Source organism: Kogia breviceps, chromosome 10, assembly GCF_026419965.1.
Source record: "Kogia breviceps isolate mKogBre1 chromosome 10, mKogBre1 haplotype 1, whole genome shotgun sequence".
Lineage (NCBI taxonomy): Eukaryota > Metazoa > Chordata > Mammalia > Artiodactyla > Physeteridae > Kogia > Kogia breviceps.
Window position 1 is genome coordinate 73,323,421 of NC_081319.1, and position 24,479 is coordinate 73,347,899.

The following is a 24,479-nucleotide window of genomic DNA, read 5'->3' on the forward strand; positions in this document are numbered from 1 at the left end:
TGAACAATCCATTCTGGCAATTTATAGTTTTTGTTTTCTTTAGCCCTTTAGAGTACAGTCTTATATCAACTGTATTAGAAAAGCACCACTCTGAAGTGACTGATTAATAATACACAACATTATAGCCCAAATATACAAAAAATGAATACAAATATTATAAAGTTAAAATTCCAGAAGCAGATGTAATTTAGATCTCAGAAACAACTATGTGTGTTATGCAATAATTTGCTTTATGCCAAGAGCGAACATTTGTTTTTAATCCTGCTATGAAATTTAGTGTAAGAGTGGAGTTAATGAAGAAGGGCATTTTTTTCTGCTGTTTGTTAATTAACTAAAAACAATTTTATTTTGCCACTTGGAGGTGTAAAATAAGTAAGTGACATGAATTCTTTTAAAAATAACCTTTACTTTTCTGTAGAAATTTTAGGAAATAGAGCCAGGTAAAAAGAACTAAAAACAAACCAAAACAAAATAAAACCCACCACTAGTAATTCTAAAACCATTTTCCTGGTTTTTCCAGAAAGAGGTACTACCTCTTTCTTTGTACATGAATGTGTGAGTGTGTGTATATGCTAAAGAGAGACATTAAAACATGGTTTGCTCCTTTCTTTCTTTTTTTTAATAGGTTTTAAAAAAATATATTTATTTATTTTATTTATTTTGGCTGAGCTGGGTCTTAGTTGCGGCTTGTGGGATCTTCATTGTGGTGTGCAGGATCTTTAGTTGCGGCATGCAGGCTCTTTGTTGTGGCATGCATGTGGGATCTAGTTCCTTGACCACGGATCAAACCTGGGTCCCCTGCATTGGGAGTGCAGAGTCTTACCCATTAGACCACCAGGGAAGTCCCTGCTCCTTTGTTTCTAACAGAGGAGCCTGACAAAATATCTAATTGAAGTGAATAGATTCCTCAGCAGCAATAAAAGTTGTATCAAAGAAGCATAGGTAATAATAATATTAATAATAATCATAATAATTGTATTTAATGCATAGCATGAATTATTTAATCGATCCTCATAAAGCACAGTGAGTGGGTACTGTTATTATTCCCACACAACGGATGAGTAACTGAGACACATGTAGATGATATAATTTGCCCAAGGTCATGCAGCAAAGATTAGAAGATTGAGGTAGAGGGATCAGTTAAGATCTCCTTCGATTAGAAGGAGAGTCAAGATTAGAATTCAAGTCTCTTGACTCTCAGTCCATTCAAATAAATTTTCTCTGCCTTATCTTGGTCAGACAAAGCTCAGAAAATAGCTGTGGGCAAAATTCTGAATATTTCAGATACTTCCTCCATCATTCACACTGATATGATGAAATCCACACCATGGATACCAAACCAGTGTGCGTTGACTCTAAATGTCAGGAAGTGCTTACTGTCCACAGAGACTGGTTCTAAGGATCCTGGTGCATACCAAACACCTGGGCAGCTCTGAGTAGAGGTCCTAGAGATGGAAAATGAATAGCTCATGAAAGGAGCCAGAGAGGGAACCAAGGCCCTGATGGGAGTGCTCACCAATTCATTCAACAAATATTTATAGAGGGTCTACCATGGGCCAGGTACATGGAAAACAACACAGATAAAGTCCCAGTCCTCATGAAGTAGGGAGAGACAGACAACAGATAATGAAACATTAACATGATGTTGCTGCTATGAAGAAAAATAACTCAGCATAAAGGAGATAAAGAGTGACAGGGGAAGGTGTATTTTAGATAACGTGGCTGGGGAAGGTCTTTCTGATAATGTGACATTTGAGTAATGAGGTGAGGGAGGAGTGTTTCAGGGGAGGGATGGTGAGGAGGAGAGGCTTGGGAGGGAATGAGGCTGCAAAGGTTGCCAGCGGCCAGGCCATGTGGGGCCACTGGGTTCTGGAAAGAGGTTCTTCTGGATAGTCACAGTAGTCAATATCACTGTCATTGGGACAATTTCATCCATAATAATGAGAAATTAGGCACAAACTTTCTTGAGATTTTTTAATGAACAATCTGGTGTAGGACAGCATTCAGTCATATTTCTAATAATTTTCAAGAGATTGTTCAGATTCCTGTATAAGCTTCTCTCTCTTTCTCTCTCTGTCTCTCCAACCTCCTCTCTATCTCTACTTCTGTCCCTCTCCCTCTCCCCATCTCAATCCCTATCTCCAGCTCGATCTCTTATCCTTAGGGAACATGGTTTCCTGACATCTACTCCTCTCTGGATCCACAGTGGAAGAACAATCAGGAGAGCTCATCATGTCATAGAACTTGTACAGCATAAGTCATGATTTTGAAACGTATTTTTAATAGTGGTTTGACAAATAAAACCACTTGGATTTCAAACTATACTACAAAGTTATAGTAATCAAAACAGTATGGTACTGGCACAAAAACAGACACACAGATCAATGAAACAGAATCAAAAGTCACACATATATGGACAATTAATTTATGACAAAGGAGCAAAGAACATACAATGGAGAAAGTGTTTTCAATAAATGATGCTGGGAAAATTGGACAGCCATATGCAAAAGAATGAATCTAGACCACTGCCTTACGCCATACACAAAATTTAACTCAAAATGGATTAAAGACTTGAGTGTAAGACCTGAAACCATAAAATTCCTACAAGAAAACACAGGTGATAAACTCATTGATGTCAGTCTTCGACACATTTCTGTGGATCTGACTCCAAAGGCAAGGGAAACAAAAGTAAAAATAAACAAATAGGACTACATCAAACTAAAAAGCTTCTGCACGATGAAGGAAACCATCATCAAAATGAAAAGGCAACCCACTGAATGGGAGAAGATATTTGCAAATCATATATCCAATAAGGGGTTAATATTAAAAATATATAAAGAACCCATATGACTCAACAACAACAAAAACCAACCTGATTAAAAAATGGGCAGAGGATCTGAATAGATATTTTTCCAACAAAGACATACAGATGGCCAACAGGCACATGAAAAGATGTCCCACATCACTAATTATTAGGGAAATACAAATCAAAACCACAATGACACACCATCTCACACCTGTTAGAATGGCTATTATCGAAAAGACAAAGAATTACAAATGTTGGAAAGGATGTGGAGAAAAGGGAACACTTGTACACTGTTGGTGGGACTGTAAATTGGTGCAGCCACTATGACAAACAGTATGGAGATTCCTCAAAAAATTAAGAATAGAACTATCATATGCCCCAGCCATACCACTTCTGGGTATTCATCTGAAGAATGTGAAAACACTCATTGGAAAAGATATATGTGCCCCTATGTTCATTGAAGCATTATTTACAAGAGTCAAGACATGAAAACAACTTAAATGTCCATCGGTGGATGAATGGATAAAGAAGATGTGACATATATACACAATGGAATACTACTCAGCCATGGAAAGGAATGGAATCCTGACATTTTCAACGACATGAATGGACCTTGAAGGTGTTATGCTAAGTAAAATAAGTCAGACAGAGAAAGACAAATGCCGTATGCTTTCACTCACATATGGAATATAAAAAAACAAAACAAACACACAAAACAAAACAAAGAAAACCTCATAGATACAGAGATCAGATTAATGGTTACCAGAGGTGAAGGGTGTCAACTGCATGGTGATGGATGGTAACTAGACTAGTTGTGGTGATCACTTTGTAGTGTATACAGATATTGATTATAATGTTCTACACCAGAAACTTATTTTTTAAAAAAAACATTCTTAACAGGGGTTTGACAAATAAAATCACTTCGGAGGCCAGTGACAATAAGCCAAATATAAAAAGGGTAAAGTATTATTGATCCAGAGTTAAGTACTGACAAGAGATTCTCCCTAAAAGACTGCTTTGCTATCTATCAGTAATTCTCATTAGGACTGTATTAATTCAAATATTGACAGGAATCATTTATTTTTTGCTTGTTTCTTCTCATTTCAAAAATAATCTGAGGGTCACAGGATAAGACTTATCATCATGATGATGGTATATCTCAAATTATATGGGATGGTCTTGATTTTAGTTATTTCATCCCATATCTTTGGGAACAAGTTATCAAATTTTAGGTTCAAGAGAGCCACTATACCTATAGTTGAAATCTGTTTTTTGGTTCGAATCCAGTTCAAACATATTGAGAAACTGAACCCAATTAAACTTTTATTAGACTCGTCTAATAAAAAAGAAATTGAGCTGCAGGTTAAACATGGTGGAAATGACTTTTCCTGAAGTCACCTTTAAATGCTTACTTTTAAAGGATGAAAGTGCTGATGGATTTTCTGTATGTCACTTCTTCTATAAATTCTTTCCTCCCTGGTCCTCTGCCCTTTGCAAAACACTTGCTCTCCCCATCTTGGATCCGGGTGTCTATGATAGCAGCTCAGCACCATCACTAAGCATGTATGTCTGGTCATCTGCCCCTCTCTCTCCAATGGCCAGCCTCCTGCAGGACCCTTTGGTTTGTCTCTGAGCTTCCCATTCCTAACACAGTGCCTGACATGGTATCAACAATACTCAATCAGTGTTTATTCACTAGAAAGAATGAATAAAGGTATAAATTAGTTTTATTTCAAAGTGAGATTTATTTGGTGCAAAAATGGGGATTTAAGACTCTTCCTTTAGGTATATTTATTTGCACTGAAATAAAAGTTTGGATATCAATGAAGATTTTATTAGTACATATATGCCCTTTTGAAACAAATTTTGTGTTTGTGGGTTTGATAACACAATGTGTTTGGTTTTAAACTATATTTAAATTGTATTTGGTCTTAAGTTATTTAATTGTATTAAAAGAAATCCTATCAGATAACTATTTCCAACTATCGCACCAAGCCCCAAGGATGAAAGGTGAAGGCCTACCCTCTGTTTTGCACATGGTTTAAGAGTCTGAGGGTCAACTCCAGCACAGTTCCCAGCTTTACTGACTGTTTCAGTCTGGAAGGATGGGATTATTCCCCAATAGGAGAGTATGTAGAGCAAAGAGGAGTTTGGGGACTCCTAAAGAGCAGGAGTGAAGGCTGCCCTGGCCAGTGCCCCAGGTCATTTCCTGTTTGGTAAAATGTACGTCAAACTAGGGCATCATTTCCTTCAGGTAACACTTGCCTGCACAGGTGAATTTCCATTGTTCACTACCTTAAATTGTGTGATTACATGCTCATGAGCCAGTCAAATACCTCTGAAGTTTTCCCCGTTGTGGATTTAATGTAGCATATGCATAATCTTTGCTGTATTAATATTCACTGCATATTCTTTGATTATGTGTCACAAAAATGATACAAAGAAAGGTACTGTGTACATTCATTTAAAGCAGACATGGCTCCTGCCTTCAAAGGCCTTTCTATATGGTGGGGACACAGATAACAACCAAACAATGCCACAAGTACATGACTGTAAACAGAGATAAGTACTCTGAAGGAAAAGCACAGAAAACACAAAAATGTGCAGCACAGTCATGATTTAGTTGGGGCCGCAGGTCAGAGAAGATGTCTTTGAGGAAGAACAATTTAAACTGAGGTTTGAAGGATGAGTAGAACAAACAAAACAATGTGTGTGTGTGTGTGTGTGTGTGTGTGTGTGTGTGTGTGTACATGTCCCCATGCATGTCATCACAGGCAGAAATCAGAAGCAACTGCCTATGCAGTGGCCCCAGGTTAGAAGACAGGATGAAATTAAACACTGAAAGGTCAGTGCTGTCGAAGTAAAGGGAGCAAAGGGGAGAGGAATATGAAATGTGGCTGAAAACACAATAAGGGGTCAGACCAAGCAGACAGTTGTAGGCCACATGCAGGAATTTGGTGTTTTCCCAGGAACAAGGAAGTCAGAAGTCACTGCGGAGTTTCAAGAAGAGTGAAATGGTAAGGACTGTGTTTTTAAAAAGGAATATTCTGGCTGCACAGAAAAAGATTTAGAGGGGAGCGAAAAACCTATTATGATACAAATTTAGTAGTAGAAAAAAGGTGACAGAGGTTTGGGTGAGGATAGCAATAGCAGAGGTGGTGTGAAGTGGTCCAAGTCAAGACATGCTTTGAGGACAGAGTCAACAGGACTTCCAGATGGGTTGGATTTGGGGGATGAGAAAATGATTACAATCACAGGTAACTTCTAAGTTTCTGGCCTGGGTAACTGTAGGGCTTGTAGAGACATTGACTGAGGGGCATCCAGTGGCTGAGATCAGGTCTGGAGAAAGATGGAAAAGAATTCAGTTCAGGGTATGTTGAGTTCAGGGCCAGCTGTCAGGTAGGCAATGTGATCAATGAGCAGGGCATTCAGAGAAGAATAAATCTGGACGAGTAAAATAAATACGAGTCATCAGCATCTGGATGGCAACTGAAGTGTGGGTGTTGCGGAGATCATCTAGGAAAAAGTATAAAGAAAAAGAGAAGAGGAGGTCTTAGGATAATGCCTTGAGGAATACCCACATGAAAGGAGGATAATCTGGCCCAAGAAGCCAAAGAGCAGTCAGGAGGTGGGAAGAAGACAAGAGAAGAGAAAGTTTCAATGAGAGTGTGGTGAATAATGTTGAATGCTGCTGAGAGGTCACCGAAGATGAAGACTGACATAGGCCCATCAAATTGATCTACCCTGGGGTCCATCAATGGGGCAAAAGCCAGACTGGAGTGTGTAGTGTAGTGAGTGGGGTGGAAAGAAAGGGAGACCGTGAGTGAAGGCAACTTCTTGGAGTCGTTTAGCTTAAAGGAGAGGAAAGTGACAGTAGGTAGAGGGGGATGTTTGCTCAAGGGGGATCATTTTGTTTCAAATATGGGAAACTTGAGCCCAAATACTAGTAAGAAGAGCCCAGTAAAAAGAGAGAAGCTGTAGACAAAGAATAAAATAGAAGGGGAGTTGAGGTCCCTGACATGGCAGAAGGCACTGGGGTTGAGAATACAATTGGTGAGGCCGGCTCTGGAAGAGACACCTTCTCTACTGTAACAAGAAGGAGTAGAGGGTGGGTACAAGTGCAGGATGGTGTGCAGGTTTGGTAGCAGAGCAGGAAGCTGAGGAAGTTCTCCTCAACTTGTATATGTACTCACTAATTGTAAAAATATATGTGTGCTGAGGGGCTTGTCATCAAAGATAAGTTGCTATTATTAAACTAATTATAGCAAAATTTTACTTAAAGGAAAATCCCTCATGGTACAGTTTTGTTTTATTTTGCTTTGGCTTGTTTAATGACTGGTCTTTTAATTCTATGTTTCGTCATACAGATTTCTCCAGTTTTTTAAAAGTCAGGTTAGTTGAGGTTAAATTTACAGATGGTAAAATTTTAAATTTACCCTTTCTAGGTGTGTAGTACTATGACTTTTGACAAATGTGTATACTTATGTAACCACCACTAAAATCATGATATAGAATATTTCAATCACTCTTAATACCTCCCTCTTGTTTCTTTTTCACAGTTTCTTCTCCTACCCGCAACCTCGGCAAACACCCCCCCCCCCCCCCCCTGCCACACACACACAGTGTGCTCAATCCCTCTAGGTAGCTTTGTTTATGTGGTCTGCTTCCTCTTAGAATGGTACATTTTTCCTCGTGACATCCTTTCAGGTTTAGTTGGCTTGCTCAGTGAGTGATAGCTGCAATGACTTCCCCCATTCCTACATAACTATTTAGCTTTTCATTATCATAGATTATGAGCAAATACTGTATTAAACCATGTTAATAAATTGATATTAGATTTAAAAACATGGAGCTGAAAGTGAGCATAGATAGCATTTAGTCATAAGATAGCATTTGCACATAAAAGAGCCATTAAAACTAATATGATGAGAATTAAAAGTATAATTAATGTTTTACAATTCTCAGTGTCCATTTGTTCTTTCCACTAATACACTTTTTTTTTTTTTTTTGCGGTACGCGGGCCTCTCACTGCCGCGGCCTCTCCCGTTGTGGAGCACAGGCTCCGGATGCGCAGGCCCAGCGGCCATGGCTCACGGGCCCAGCCGCACCACGGCATGTGTGATCCTCCCAGACTGGGGCACGAACCCGTGTCCCCTGCATCGGCAGGTGGACTCTCAACCACTGTGCCACCAGGGAAGCCCCTAATACACTCTTTTATTCTCTGTTTTATGTATACATATATATATATACATATATGTGTGTATAAATGTGTGTGTGTGTGCATATATCTTATTTTCCCAATAAAACTGTAAATCCTTGGAATTATTTGCTGTATCCTATATTACTAAACCCCCCAAAACACCTATTAAAATGATTAGCATCCAGTAGGTACTCAATAAATTCAGTTTGAAGGATTAACTGATTTGTAAAAATTAACTAAAGGAAATAAGTTAGAGACAGACCAATACTGTATGAACTTTCTTATGTGTACAAAATTAAATGTTGAACTCAGAGAGTAGATCAGTGGTTGTCAGGGGCTGGAGGGCAGGGGAAATAGGGAGATGGAGGTCAAAGGGTACAAACTTCCAGTTTTAAGATGAATACATTCTGAGGACTTAATGTACAGCATGGTGACTATAGTTAACAATACTGTATTGTATTCTTGAAAACTGCCTACAGGGTAGATGTTAAATGTTCTCATCACACACAGAAACACATAGTTACATAGGTAACTATGTGAGGTAATGGATGCGTTAACTAACCTTACCGTGGTAATTATTTCACAATATATACCTACATTAAATCATCACACTGTACTCTTTAAACTTACACAATGTTATATGTCAATTATATCTCAATAAAGCTGGGAGATAAAAGAGAAAAGAAAAGCAAAGGATTGAGATGTTTGTAAATTTACTTTGGGCAAACTTGAGGCCATGAGATCCAATTCAGTTCCGTCTCAGAAAGAAAATGTTGCTGTGCAGAAAATATTCTACTCATTTAGACTTGGGCCAGGAAATAAAGCTTCCATCCTATCCAGAGGCCTAAGGGATTTTTTTTTTTAAGGAAGAACGAGGTATGTGTTTAGAGAATCAATCAGAATTAAATCTTCACCCAAGAAGTTTTGTATAAACATTAACTTGGCTATACAGCCTCCATCCAGCTGTCTCTTTTCAAATTTTACACAGGCAAAAAAAAAAAAAAAAAAAAGATGTAAACTAAAAATATCCCAATAACTGGAGGTTGACATCTGAAATTCTCTTCAGTTGAAGCATCCAAGTCAATGAAACAAATATTTACATTAAGAACTGAAATTCTGGGAAATAGTTCAAAAAATTTGATAGGGCTAGGTATTAACAGACATCTCCAAACTATCCAATGCATACTACATAGAATATATTATCTATTAAATATCTGCTTTCTGATGTCCTTCACAGAATCCCAGAGAGGAATGTCTTCATGCCATGCCAGTCAGCATAAGCCCAGGAATCAGCAGCACAGAGAAGTAGACCAGGCTAGAACATTCTTGCCACTCTGTCCTGCCAAGCTGTGGGACTCTTCCACTCTGCTACACTACTATCTCCCTCCCACCTTTGCCATCCGGGAGTCTGGGCGCAATGGGAGGACTGAAGCTCATTCACATTCCTGAGTAAATGTCCAGGGGCCCCAGAAGACAAAGAAGCACAGATGATGTTAAACAGCAGAGCCACATGAGGGGCAAATTTTAACTTATCTCTTTTACTTTAACATGATAAAGGACTCTTAAAAATCTGATGAATTTTAAGTTGTACCAATACTGATCTAGCTAATTATGCCAACACATAAATGCAACTATAATATAACAAAAACAATAACAAAAAACCACATTATCTGAATAATCCTCACCATCAGCATGAACAAGCACCAAGGTTACTGGATTGTGAAACTCTATGCTTGGCTTTGGTAGGATGAATGCAGTTTGCAGCATGAGCTCTCCCCAGCTGCTGGTCAGAAACCATTAATGAGATGTAATGCAATATAGTGCTCTTATATTGACAGCAGAGAAGCGATTTCATTGCAAATTGCTGAAGTTCACTTATTAGCACATGAACTAATTTTACATGATTCCTGAGCTCAAAATTAATCATCAGTATCTCTGCAGTCTCATGTTTTATTCATCTCTCCTCATAATACTTACATGTTGCATCATAATTACTTGTGCTCATGTCTGTCACTGCCACTAACTTGTGAACCCATTGAGAGCTGGATCTAGATTTTGTTCACCTTTGTGTTCCTTTCAGGGCCCAGGATAGAGTTGTGTGAATTATAGATGAATAATAAACATGTAATGAGTGAATGAGTGAACCAATTGTCCAGAAAAACTAATGGCAACCCTACATACTGTCTGTATAGAATCTGTTCCAATTGACATTTGTATATTTGTTATCTGTGGATCAAAGGAAACCAATCCAAAATCTAACAATCTGTCAGTATTTTAAATCTGCTGTCACAATTTTATTTCTCATGATTCTACCCCTAAACTTCTGTGACTGGTAAATTTGCTTGTTGTCAGTAACTTTTATATAGAAACATCTGTTTATGTAATAAATGGCAAGTTAGTAAAAGAGGTAATGTAAACATAATACAATGTTAAATATCATAAAGAAGTTATAACAAAATGTGCTTATTATTGTTTCTTATTCTTTACAGAATTTTTCTTTTTGTGAAAGTATAGTCTGTGGTAGTCTCTTTAAGAGAGGATGTAGCATGATTAATTTCCTGTCTGAAAGCCTGTATGTCTGAAAAGTGACTTTATTTCACCTTCACCTTTGAATATTAATTTGGCTAGATACAAAAATCTCCATTCATAGTCCTTTTTTGTTTTGTTTTGTGTTTCAGCACTAGAAGTTCTTGTTTCCAGAGTTGTTGATGAGAAGTCTTCTCTAAATCAAATTCTTGGTTGTTAATAATTTTCTTCTCGGATAACTTTTAGGATTATTTTCTATATGGTGAGGTTCTAAAAATTTTCTACAACATTATTATACTACTCAGCATATGGTAACCCTTTCGTTCTGAAGTCCTGTGTCTTTTTCTTTTTTCAGTTCCAAGAAATAGGTTTTCTTTCTTTAACTATTGGCTCCCCTGAATTATCTCCATTTCTTCTCCATAAATTCTGTTTTCGTAGATGTTGACAAATCTAGAGCTATTCTCTACGATTCTTTTCTTTAAACTTTCTTTTTTTACCCTTTTATCTTATATTCTGGAAGAATCCCTTAGCCCCCACCTTCCTGGTTCACTACTTTGCCCCTCTGTGTTTTCATTCTGCTATTTGGCCATCATTAAGTCCTTAATGGCAACAAGTACATTTTTTTCATTTTCAAGATCTCCTCTTGATCCTGTTATTGTTTCATGGATAGAATGCCATGTTTTATATCTCTAAAGATAGTAACCACTTTTCTCGCTTAGGTCTGAAGCCCTGCAAGCTGTAAATGTTTGTTCTTGTCTTTTTCCATGTTGGCTGTCCTCATATTTCTAGTCACTCCCAACTGTGAGCTCACATTTCCTAGACTCTAAGCTCTCTCAGCTTGGGCAGCCAGTCTTAGGTGTGTTCCTTACTGTTTTCAGTGAGAACAGGAGATGGGCAGAGCTGGAGACAGCAGCTGGTCTCTAGAGCTTATGCAGTCCCTCTTTGTCTTGGGCATCATCAGCTACCTGGGGTCCTTCCCTATTTCCCCATCCTAAACACTGGCCTAAACAGTGCGGGGAGAAGGGAAGAAGGGAGTGCACAGGGGTTCATAGGAACAAACTCCTCCCACTGCAAGAGCTCTACCAACCCTCAGTGGCTGTTCCCAACCCTCTCCTGCTCCAGGGTGCCACCACTTCTAGACATGGGACCTTGTTGGTGCTGCACCATGACTTGGTCTATCCTTTTCTTTTGCCCATCTCAATCCCACTGTTCAGTCTCCAAGGAATTCCTTGAAGCTTCTAATCCCTTATGAAGTTTACTTCTTATTCTTGGGTGTGGCTAGAGATTCAGATGTTTCTTTATATCAGTGCTATAAGCGCCCAATTTGGAGGGAACCTGCAGCATATTTTTGCACTTTCTGACATTTTGAACCACAACATTCAGAATCTTACCCTTAAACTGAGCCTTCTGAGCAACATAGAATACACAGGAATTAGAGAAAACACTGTTATTTATTTGATATGTTGGTCATTTCCCTGTTTGCTTTTAGATCCAATTTCCACTTTTCCCTTGTTTGACTCTGCATCACAGGAAACTACACTCCCTGACTCTTTTAACAACTGGCTTCTGGGTAAGTTGTTCAGCCAATGGAAGGCACTGGTGGAGACTGGAAGGGGAGGTGAGGGAGAAGCCAGGCCTCCCTGCTGGGATGATGTCTCTACAGCACCCATGGCTCTTCAGAGGCCCCAGCTTCCATTCTGTCGGGCAGCATTCATCTTGTCCAGCTCCTGCTGGCTGGCACTAGTCTCTGGCCTTGGTAACACAACCTTCTACCGATGTCCCTCCAGTCCTAGGGGTGTAGGACCTCCTCCTGCTGCTCTGATCTCTGGGGTGCTGCAGCACCACATAGTACCATCTCCTGTGCAACAAATTTCCTATATTAAATTCCTGCTGCTGAGAGGCCTAGAATGGTTTTGTCTTCCTGGCTGGATCCTGATTTGAAGATCAGAGTTCTGAAGAGACTTCTTCAAAAATAATATTGGGTAAGTCCTTTCTTTGAGGGGAAGGAAGCACCATAGTAAAGGAATTTTAAACTTGGGTTTCTCAATATCTAAGATATCCCAAGTTATTTCAAGGAGTGACATGAAATTCTTTAAAATGTGAAATTTGGCAGTATATTTCACCTTAATTGCATATATGCCACAAAGCGGTTTTGTAAGGAAAGCCTTAGGGGCCTATCATATTATTAAACACAGTGTTCTAGAATCAGGAAATGCTATCCTAGAGGAGGAAGGCTTTGAGTATAACAGAAACCTTGCCTAAGGCTTCTCAAGCTTTACACCTACCTTCAGGGGCAGCCATGAATTTGTTTAAAGAAAATACTTTCATCATCTGTTACCATTTTCTCTGTTGAGAGAGGGTTATGTGAAATGACAGAAAACCTTTAAAAAATCTTGTGTAGCTTTGTTATTCTGAAATAGAGAATAACACTGCCTTCTAAGCCTAGTCCGTTATGATCACACCACAGTGCTTAATAAGCAGCACAGGAACAACTAGAGAGCCCGCCACTGTGGCCCGTGATCAGAGAGAGAACGAGAGCCACGCTGTGCCCCTGGTATGCCATATGGCTGCAAATCTAAAGGCTCTGAAAGATGCCACACTTGTATGAAGCCCTGAATACCTGCTTTCGTTTCCATCTTGAGTGTCTGAACTGTAATATATGGACCATCTATTTATTAAAGGAGAGAGCTTACTTTGGCATGGGATAAATTGATGCTTGCAGCAAGGTGCTGTTTAATACAAGGGATGTTTCTTGAATTCCTTTCAGATCTGAGATCCACAGCTTAAGAGTGTTTGGTGTATATATACATTTAAAAACTGCATGACTATTATACAACCTCTTTTCTTCAGCTGGCATGAGAAGGATATTCCCATCCTCTCTATGCTCTGTTCTTTACTTCCTCAAAGCTGAGGAGGCAAAAACTCTGCCAGCCTTATCCAGCTTTTCATGGAAAGCCGCCACTCTTAACTGGCGCCTAAATGCAATTTCAGACCGTCCCAGGAGAACTTCGTTCTTTGAGGTGAATTCATAACATTTGGGCCAACAAAGAAGTTAACACAAACTTGCACGGTTAAAGAAAAAGAAAAAGTCTGCAGTCTTACTGAAGGAGTTCTGCTTCTGTGAGTGCCTCTGTCCTCTGCTCCCCAGTGACAATGGCCAGTTCATCCTTCAGTTCCTGGATTTCCTTCTGTAGGCGTATAATCATCTGCAAACGGCAAGGCAGGAGTGTAAATGTCAACTCCTCACTGAGGGGAACTATGTGACAGAGAACCATACATCTTTTAAAATTATGAACAAAAATGTACAGAGAATGATATAAAAGGCACTCTTGTACTTACCACCCAGCTTTGTTAAATCTTAACATTTTGTCCAAATAGTTCTAGGATTTTTCTTAATAAATAAAACATTACTAATGGAACTGGTATCCCTTATTCCTGTTCCCCTTCTGTCCTTCCTGGAGTGATTGCTGTCCTGCATTTAGTGGGTAGCATTTCCCTGCATGTTTTATACATTTACTCCATATGTACAGATGTGACTGTAAATGGTGTATGATATCATCTTGCATGCCTTACACTTTATGTAAATGTTGTCATACTGCATGTAACTGCAACTTGCTTTTTTTTCCCCTCACACTATGTTTTTGAGATTATTTATATTGCTTCATGTGGCTCTAGTTCATGAATTTTCATGGACATATAGTATTTCAGTAAAGGAATGTATCACAATTTACGTATCTATGTCTCCTGTTGACGGACATTCAGGAGTTTTACTTTTGCAAATACAAAGAGTGTTGCTGTGAACATTATAAGTCTCTGGGCATGTGTGGGAGAGTTTCCCTGTAGTGTGCACCTAGAACTGTGTGGAGGTAGAGTTAGTGCGCCCCTTATTATATATTGCCAAACTGCTCTTCAGAATGGATGCGTAAATTCATATTCTCAGCAGCTATATATGTAAGTTCCTGTTTCCCCACATTTTTGTCATTTTGTATGTAGTATTGCCAGACACTTTAATCTTGCCTATCTATGTGGGTGTAAAATGATCTCTTATCTAGTTCTAATCTAGAACTAGTATTTCCATGATTAGTGAGGTCGATCATCTTTGTGTATGCATACTGGCTGTTTGGGTTTCCTCTTCTGTGAATTATTTATTCACCATTTTGCCCATGTTTCAGCTGAGTTGTTCTTCTTTTCTTTATTAATTTGCAGGTTTCTTTATATATTCGGGATGTGAACCCTTTGTTAGTTTTATGCAATGCACATGTTTTCTCCCAATCTATGTAATATTTTTCACTGTGTGTGTGCTCTATTTGTTAAATGAAAGTTTTAAATTTCAATATAATTTCATTATCAACTACTTTTATTTTGAGCTTTATATTTGTGTCTTCTTTAAGAAAATCTATTTTACTTAAAGCCATAGCAATATTTTCCTATATGCTCTTATAAAAGCTTTAAAGTTTTGCTTTTTACATTTAGGTTGATTGATTTTATTTTGTAGGAAGTGTGAGATATGGATCTAATTTTAATTTTTTTATGGCTAACGAAGCAAAATTTGCTATTATAATTCTGTTATATATTTCCACATGTAACTTGTGTCTTTTTCTGGGCTATTGGTTAAAAACATTTGTCTACTTGACTATATGTATGGTAATACTACACTGTTTTAATTACTATATCTTAAAATTTTTTTGGTATCTAGATAGAATAAGCCCCTTCCATCTTGTTCTCTTCCAAAATAGACTTCACTATTCTTGATCATTTGCTCTTTCATATAAATTTTAGATTTGGCTTGTAAAATTCTACCAAAGGCCCTCCTCAAATTTTAATTGGAAATAAATTTGAGTAAAAGGTTAATTTGATAAGACATTAAAGTAATGCTATGAATCATTACATCCATGAACATGGTATAGATTTCTGATTCCTTTCAATACAAATATGTATATGTATTTAATTAGATTTTATTCCTAGAATTTTAAAGTTTTTGTTGCTACTATAAATGGAATTTTTATAAAATTGCATTTTGTAATTATTGGCTTTTGATATATAGGAAGGCAATTCATTTTTATGAATGGATTAATTTTCTGAATATTATTTTGGTTATCTGTTTACCTGTTATTAAACACTCTTGGATATTCTATATGAGCAATCAAATTGTCCACAAGTAATGACAGATATTCTTCTTATCAAATCCTCATAAATTAAAAAAAAAGTCTCTTTCCTAAGAACCTCCAAGTATAGTACTTAAGACATTCTTGTCTTATTCCTTCTAATGTTTCAACTTTAAAATGTTTGCTGCAGTTTTTGGTTGATACCCTTAATCACTCTAAGGATGTTCACTTATATTCATAGTTTGATGAGTCTTTTCAAACTATGGATGAATGTTTAATGTTATCAAACACTTTTTCTGCATCTAGTGATGTGATCATTTAATTTTTTCATTTAATTGTGAATGTGATGAATCACCTTAATTCATGTGATTTTACTTTTTAGTATGAACTACTTCAAATATACAAAAAGGTATAAATAATACCATGTACCTACTACTTAACTTAAGAAATAAAACATTACAGACTCTTGTGAAGCACCCATCCCATAGAGTCTTCCCTAAATATGGTGTTTATTTTTCCCATTTAGTTGTGTTTTGAGTGGTTTTGAGGACAACTTTTCAACTGTCACGTGTGCTTCAGAAAAGCTCTGTACATAAAATAATGAACAGTAATATCAGTTTTTAGAAGCAATTATAAAGGAGATCAGGAAACAACACTTGTCAATTACCAGATAATTCTGCACCAGGAAGACCTCAACATTTGTTCAATTATCAGCTATTAGCTTTTGACTCCTGATTTGTTTCTTTAAATCTCTCACGGACCTACATGTAACACACGATAATGTTCATCTTTGTTCAAATTCCTCATGTTCCTTCAAAGAAAAGTCTCTCTAGCCAAATTTGAAGGGAAAAGAATACCTCAATGTCTAATATGTTTATTTTCCTTCAATTATGAAGTAATTTTTATCTTCAGGCTAATAGTACATTCCTATCTTTCTCATTCTGCACAGTAATATTACAGGGCTGGCAGGGTAGAAACAGCAGAAGAATTCATCCTAGGAGTTCAGTTCTATTTGACTTAGGCCTTTGAATTGTGTCTCCTTTTTCCAGTGGGGGTACCCTGTGGTGCTGACCAGGGACTGGACTGGAAAGGGATCCTGCCTCACCCACTGGTTTCTCCAGAAGAGAAGCTGTCAGGGGAGCTCGGGTTCCCTGAGGCAAGTAGGACAAAACAGTCAGCCCCATTATTCTTTTGTCCTTCTTTTCCTCTACCCTTCAATGGAATGATTTCAGGGAAGGAAGGGCAAACACTCAGGAGGAAGTAATTAATATGGGTAACAGTGAACTTGAGATTTTCTTGTTTGGAATTTGAGAAATTTGTAAAGGAAGCACTGTTGGTACGATTTCACATCTTTTTAATAACGCATACCACTAAGCTTACACCAGCTTATTTTCTAGAGAAAAAAATATATTTTTTAAAAGGTGACTGATTTGCAAAGTAATATAATCTTAATTTTGGAGTTTTACAAAATTGAAATATTTTATTTCAACATTTTCAATGTTGACAGGAGTTAATTCCTGTTGTATTTTATTTGAAGACTAACAAAATAAAGAAAAGAAAAAATATCTGCATTTATAATGAGTAGCTGAATCACGTAACTTGTAAATATCTTTCCAAAGTTCTTTTTTTAAAGAACTTTGATAAAGAAGAATTCATTTTTATAAAACTAGAGGCTTGGCCATTTTTCCATGGATCAAACCAACTATTAACTTTTAAAAATCTCTAGAATAAGTAACAGAACAGTCATGCAAAATACTATTCTATTTAATAACCATTAGGACTTCTTTTTCTCAATAAGCTTTTATAAAAGATGGTCTATTATTATTGTCTTTAGAAAGTTAATCTGACTTTTTTTTGAAAGGCTACGACCTGCCTACAAATATAACTGTGTATGATTCTATGTATGTCCCCAGGACTCACTGTGCCCCTAACTGATGGAGTAAAGGGGGCTGTAGGTAAGAGCATAGGCCCTGGAGTCAGACTGTCTGTGTCTGAATCCTGATCTGCTACCCATTAGCACTGTTACTCAGATCAAATCACTAAATATTTCTGCATTTCAGTTTTGTCATCTGTAAAGTAGAGAAAGAGACGGCATCTACTCATGAGGCTGTTGTGAGAATTAAACGATTTAACATGTTTCCAGTATTTAGAACGTTGCCTGGTTACAGAGAGTGAGTGTCCCCCAAAATTTAACTAATCTTTGATATACTTTGATTTTTTTTAACACAGTCAGTTAAAAGTTGCTTACCAATCTGGGATCGATTTCTTCATTAAGAACAGCTTCATTCTTTATGAGTGCCACTCGTTGTGCAAATCTGCAGGTAGATATAGATTCCTAAGAAAACAAGATAAGTCCTTAAAGTGTTATGGCATAGAGAGATAAAACAATTTCTGTTCACAGGAAAAACATGTACACCTAGAGTGGTGTGCATAAAACACAACGAGGAAACATGCTTCCAAATTAGGAAGCCTTGCCCTGGAACATTATTTTTCATTAAAATTTTGTTTGGGCTTAATATAATGACTGATGCCCAAAGTGTGGAAGATCCTGAGGTCCTAAGTGACAACTGGTATGTGCTTTTCAACTACTGATTTGTCAAACCAGAATCAAATATACAAACCAGAATCATAGCAGGTACCACAATCCATAAGCATCAAAGGGTACAAAATAAAAATTTGTAACAGGCACAAAAGAGGGGCTTTTCAAGCCATCTTACAATGCACTTGGGGCTTGGCCTTGTTTGGGGAGGCACCCTGCAGCTTCCTGCTTTCCTCTCTTAGAGAAAGTCTGTGTCCCAAACATTAAACTGAAATGCGTGAAACATCCGCTGGCTCTAAAGCAACCCAGGAGAGCCACTTGGCAGCCAGACCCTGCCAAGGCATCCTGGGTGCTGTGCCCAGGGACAGGTCTAGGGACACACCTTGGAGATGTCTCCAAGGCAACTAAGCAATCAGGAGCAGAACGGATCAGGAGAAGCTGATGCGTCTCCTCCCTCACGTCTCTGGCAGGTCTTCCAAAATTTGTGTGTGAGGTTTTCTGCAAACCATCCCGTGCTATGTGAAGTCAGTTCTCAAATTGGGGGAATTACAATTCTGTCAAATAACCCAAAGCTATGAACTCTGGTGGGTCTTCACCTCTGAAGGCATACCCTAACCCAGCTGAAAAGATGGAAACCCACCCAGGACCCTCAACTCCATCTCACAATCTAGCATAAAAACTCAGACTGAGATCTCCAGAAAGAAGAAGCAACATACATCGATATTCCTTTTCTCTAAAGAGAGAGTGGCAATCATGGTCGTCATGCAGTTCCCTCCCAGGCTGTCTCTCAGGACACTGGTCATCATGGAGTTCCGATACGGAATGTGTGAGCGGTGCTTTTCTGAGAGGGCAATGATGACCTGTGGTGGAGGGGAAAAAGAATAGCGTTAACTTAGCAGAAAATGCACACCTGACAAACCGAGCTGCGACGGCAATAAGGATACAAAATGCAGTGACCCCAAAAACTTGGTCTCAGAATAAATATCTTAAAATATTCAGTACAGTAACAGTGAAGATGGAATGAAGCAAATATAGTAAAAACATACCATGATGAACCCGGTCGTTTTTGGACAGATGATAGAACTTGTGCAGAATTGGATACATTTTTATTCTGTTTTCAGTCACTGAGAAATTTATATAAAAACTCAAGAGTAAATCATACCAGATTTTTAAAAATCCTACCAAAATTGGTCTGTATGCCTCATCTTCAAGGTAAAAGAGGCAGAACAATAAATAAGAACCACAAGAGGCAACAGGCCCCAGATTCTGGTGCCAGATTGTCCAGGTCCAGATTCTAGCCATACATACCAGGGCATGCCACTCACCATGTCTCCTCATCTGTAAAACATGGAAAAGACAGTATCTACCTATGAGTAGTTGGGATGATTAGAAGAGTTAAAATGTGCCAATTACTTTGAGTAGAACTAGTCCGTAATAAGTGCTGTATATGTGTTTGCTTTCACTGTAAGTGATGGGGGAAGTGCACCTTGGTTCAACTAGAGCCTGCTCATCTTGCTCCTTAGGAGTGTCTTATGTACTTAGTAGGAAGGTGGTAGATGGAAGGATGGGAGATGGATGAAGGGCTGCTGTGGGCTGTCCCCAAGGGGAGCCACCAGGGGATCAGGGTTTTCTGGGGAAGATGAATCCACTGCCAGGATGCCCACTGCAAAGCATCAGGAATAAGTCACCCACAGATGTGACATGTGACTTCAGGGGCATCACAAGGCCCTGGCTCCTGAAAATACTTTCAACACCTGCCATTGTTCTAGCCTTCCCTCTTCCCAGGTGTGTAATTCCCATCATCAGAACTTTTTCTACTCCTTTAGTTTACAAAAGAAGATGGGAGCATTGTTTTTGAAGGCCGTTTTCAGTAAAATCATGTAACGATACCACTGGTCTTGCTTTAAGCTAATGACCACAGGTTTTACTCTAAACCAGAAATCCTGTGAGATTCTCTCAAAAACCACTCTCAGAAATGGCCCTTCGCAGCTTATCCTCGTTTCAAACATCTACCCAGCCTCCTCTCTCTGCCTTCAGTCTGAGCCGATGGCCACACACTCTTCTTCTAGGTGTAAGCAGTCTAGCTGCCCCATCCCTCAGTCCCCACATATTCCACTCTTCCTGCGGTTACTGTCCTCTCCTGCCCAAGTCCAGCCCTCCGTCCCCTCCCTCTTCTCCTCTTACCTACTTTGCTCCTATAATTAACCCCACTCTTTGCATTAATTTCTCTCTCTCACCAGAATCACTCCCATTCTGCAAGCCCACAACACTACTAAACTAAGTTGGCTCTTGCCAAGGTCATCAGCAACCCCCCTGAACCAAAAGCACTGACTGCTCTCTTACTAGACCTCTGATTTGAGTAAGGCATCTACATAGGTATTCACTGCCTCCTTCAGGAAATGCTTTATTCACTCAGTAATCAGGACATCACATTTTCCTGTTTTTATCTTTCCTTAAAAACTAGATAATGAATACTTGCTTTTGTTCTTCCCAAATTCTATCTATTGAAGTGCTCCAAGGCTCAGTCCCCGATCCTCTTCTCTTTCTTATCTACACTGTCTCTCTGTGTAATCTCATCCAATCCCCTGGCTTTAAATACATCCATATCCTATCCTAATGTCTCCCCAATTTACAGCATCAGCCTCAACCTCTTCCCTGAGCTACTATCCCTGCGGCAACTCTGCATCTCCACTTGGATGTCTATTCCTGACTGTCTCTCCCCTCTGCCCCCAAGCCTGATTCTTTCTCAGGCTTTACCTATCATTACTGATGGTGCCACCATCCACCAAGTGGCTCAGTCCAAAACCCTAGGCAACATTCTTGAATTCCTCTCACCTGCAATATCCAATTTCTATTAGGTTTATCTACAACACATACCAAGAATTGGATCACTTTTTCCCACCTCGTTTGCCACCACTCCAGTTCGAGGCACCATTTTCCCTTCCTTGGATAACTGCTCTCAAGGCTCTGAATCAGTCTCCTTGTTTCTCCTTTTGCCCTCCCATCTCCTCTCTGCATGGCAGGCAGAGAAACCTTTACAAAAGTGTAAGTTACATCAAATCACTGCCCTGCTTACAACCTCCTGATGCACTTGGTATAATGACCCAACCCCTGTGTGATCTGGTTCCTGTCTACCTATCTAACCTCATCTCCTACAGTGCTTTCGTGGCCCACACTGGCCTTGCTGTTGCTTCACCATGCCAAGCTTAGCCCCACATTGCAGCCTTTGACCTTGTTTCTTTTACCTAGGATGCTCTTGCCCCAGATTTTCTTACAGCATCCTGCTTCTCATCAATCAAATCTCTGCTCAAGTTTTATCTCCTCACAAGGGCTTTCCCTGAACCCCCTATCAAAAGTAACACTCCGATATCCAGGCTTTAACTCTATTTTATTTTTCTTCTGGTACTTACCACTATTGGAAATTTTATTTATTTACTTGTTTGTTACCTGCTTCCCCACGAGAGTTTCTGCTCCACAAGGCAGAAACAAAGGACTTTGTTTCTCTTGCTCGTGGCTCCATCGCCACTGCCAAGAACAGCACCCAGCACCCGGTACATGTGGTAGAAACTGAGTTGTCTCCCTCAGCTCTCATGATAGTCCCCATACTAGCTCTGCCTCCTACAAAATTACATTTCCTAGTCTCCCTTACAGCTCACGGTTTGCACGAGACCTAGCTCCATCAAGCAAACACCCTGTGTGGGATTGGAGGTGAGTGATGAGAGGTGGTGGTCATAAGAAGGAAGACAGCATTTCTAGGTGGGTGGCAAAGGCAACTGGGTTTTTTGAGGCACCTACAGGGAAGTTTCTGGAATCTAGGACTAAATGTCCTAAGTGCCCAGTGGGGATAACAGTGGTGTTTTACAGAGCAGTTCAGTGGTGTGATTAGAAGTGTCTCTTGGCTGGGACTTTCCTGGTGGTCTCGTGGTTAAGACTTTGCCTTCCAATGCAGGGAGTGTGGGTTCGATCCCTGGTTGGGGAGCTAAGATCCCACATGCCTCGTGGCCAAAAAAACCAAAAACATAAAACAGAAGCAATACTGGAACAAATTCAATAAAGACTTTAAAAGATGGTCCACATCAAAAAGATCTTGAGAAAAAAAAGAAGTATATCTTGGTTGTTCTGCTCCTAGCTGGGTAGTACTCAAGCCCAGTTTTCTAATTTTTCTTGAAATTCTTTAGGTTTAATAAACTCTATGCTGCTTAAATTAGCTAGAGTGAATTTCCCAGTTTGCAGCTAAAAACTCTGATTAATACAACATATGCTCAACACTTTTTTGTTAAATGAATATGAATAAATGAATGATTGGATTAATTAGTTTTACCTAGGAAGGCAGTGGGAGGGTCATTAGTAGTGAACGAGATTTGGGAGAACCAGGCTTCAATGTAACTGGGAAGAAAGTGAGAAATATGGTGGACCCGAGTCTGAGTGGCAAGGTGGGAGCATGGGGTGCTGAGCAGAGCTCCAGACCCTAAGAGCCAAGAGGACAAATATCTGCAACAGGTAAGGAAGGGCCGAATACCAAATACTAAACCAAACAGGGGTAGGTCTGACAGATATGCAGAGAGGGTGGCATTATTATTTATTAATCATCAATTAAATATCTAACAATTTTTAAAGTACTTTTAAGTTCTTTCATAAAACAAATGTCACTATTTTCTTCCTGGTCTAGGAAACAAAACTGATGTCTTTTTCTATTCAACAGTTTTATTGACAACTTAGATGACATAAAGGAGAATATGCTTATTAAAGTTCCTTCTGATATTAAATTAAATGGTCTGTTAGTTAACTTGCTTTTGGCTGTAGTAACAAAAGAATGTAACCCAAACTGGCTTTAATCATAGGGCAATTTATTGGCTCATGTAACTGTAATGGGAAATGCTTTAGGTTAGAATGACCTGAAAGGTCAGGGGTCTTTTAGAAAGGACTTAGTTTCTGCCCATATCTCTGCTTTGTCTCCCATGTGGTAGAAGTCTGCCCCTCCTCATGGCCATAGGATGGCTACCAAATGCCCTGATGTTATATACTTCCTTACTCATGACTGATATGAGAAAGTTCTCTAATAATTAAACATGAGTCCTGAGATTCACTAGGGACCAACTTGGGTCATGGGCCATCTCTGAACCAATCACTATAGCCAGGAGAAAGACTGGCTCGAATCGGCTTAGGCCAGTCAGGTCTACCCCTGGAGCTGGGAATGAGCTTCTTCCTGCTACCCCTGGAATGAATGTAGAGGCAATCCCAATGTCCTTTCCAGAAAGGGTTCTAAAATTGTTAAAGAGAAGAATTAAAATTCAAAATGAGATTATGGATTAGAAAATATGGTCTTTAAGAATGGGGGAAATGAAGGCAGTGCATGATAAAACAAAGAACCCAGGACTTAGAATCCAGCTGCCCCACTTATACAATCTTAGGCCAATCTCATATTTATTAGCCTCCGTCTTCCCACCTGTAAAACTGGAATTAGAATGCCTGCCTATCTCACAGAAGTGGTTTAAAGATCAATAGAGAGTTTCTGGGATAGTTCTTAGTAAAACAAAAAGCACTCCGTGTTTGGAGGGGGCTTTAGGCCATGTTCTTTATGATCACTTTGAAGACTTGTTGTAGCACAATAAACGCAGTTCTAGGCCATTTCTTTTTCCTTTTTTTTTTTTTTTTTGGCTGTGTTGGGTCTTCGTTGCTGTGCACGGGCTTTTCTCTAGTTGCGGTGAGTGGGGGCTACTCTTTGTTGCGGTGCATGTGCTTCTCATTGCAGTGGCTTCTCTTGTTGCGGAGCATGGGCTCTAGGCACGCAGGCTTCAGTAGTTGTGGCTCGCGGGCTCTAGAGCGCAGGCTCAGTAGCTGTGGCTCACGGGCTTAGGTGCTCCGCGGCATGTGGGATCTTCCCGGATCAGGGCTTGAACCCGTGTCCCCTGCACTGGCAGGCGGATTCTTAACCACTGCGCCGCCAGGGAAGTCCTAGACCATTTCTTTATAAGCGGGTCCTGAGCAGGTATCCTTCCAGCTCTAGAGGATTTTAGGAATACCATATAAGCCCAGACCCCTTGGAGAGAAATGGATCTTCAGAGTGACTTAGAAATGGCCAGTATTTGAGAGAGAGGCAGAAGTAAATTATTCTTTGTGGGGCTGCTTTGGGTTCTCTAAACTGGGCAGGAACCAAATGATCTGAATGGCACAGGGTGAGGAGGTGTTCATACAACCTGGATTTTTTTAGTGTTTACTTCCATTTTGGATTTCATGAACAAATACAATAACATGTTCCTGAAGACATTCTTTAAGCAACAAAGAGTGGAACGCCACATTACA

The 24,479-nt window shown here is 39.2% G+C and overlaps 1 protein-coding gene across 3 annotated transcripts in view; it reads right to left on the minus strand.

The window, feature by feature from the left end:
• KIF6 (kinesin family member 6) overlaps positions 1–24,479 on the minus strand; it is a 400,730-nt gene that overhangs the window by 230,794 nt on the left and 145,457 nt on the right. For all 3 annotated transcript variants that reach the window (XM_067006146.1, XM_067006147.1, XM_067006148.1), the window contains exons 8-10: positions 18,893–19,036; positions 17,886–17,972; positions 13,635–13,738 (exon numbers count right to left, since the gene is read on the minus strand). In XM_067006146.1, coding sequence (XP_066862247.1) covers positions 13,635–13,738; positions 17,886–17,972; positions 18,893–19,036 — 335 coding nt within the window. The remainder of the gene's footprint in view (positions 1–13,634; positions 13,739–17,885; positions 17,973–18,892; positions 19,037–24,479) is intronic.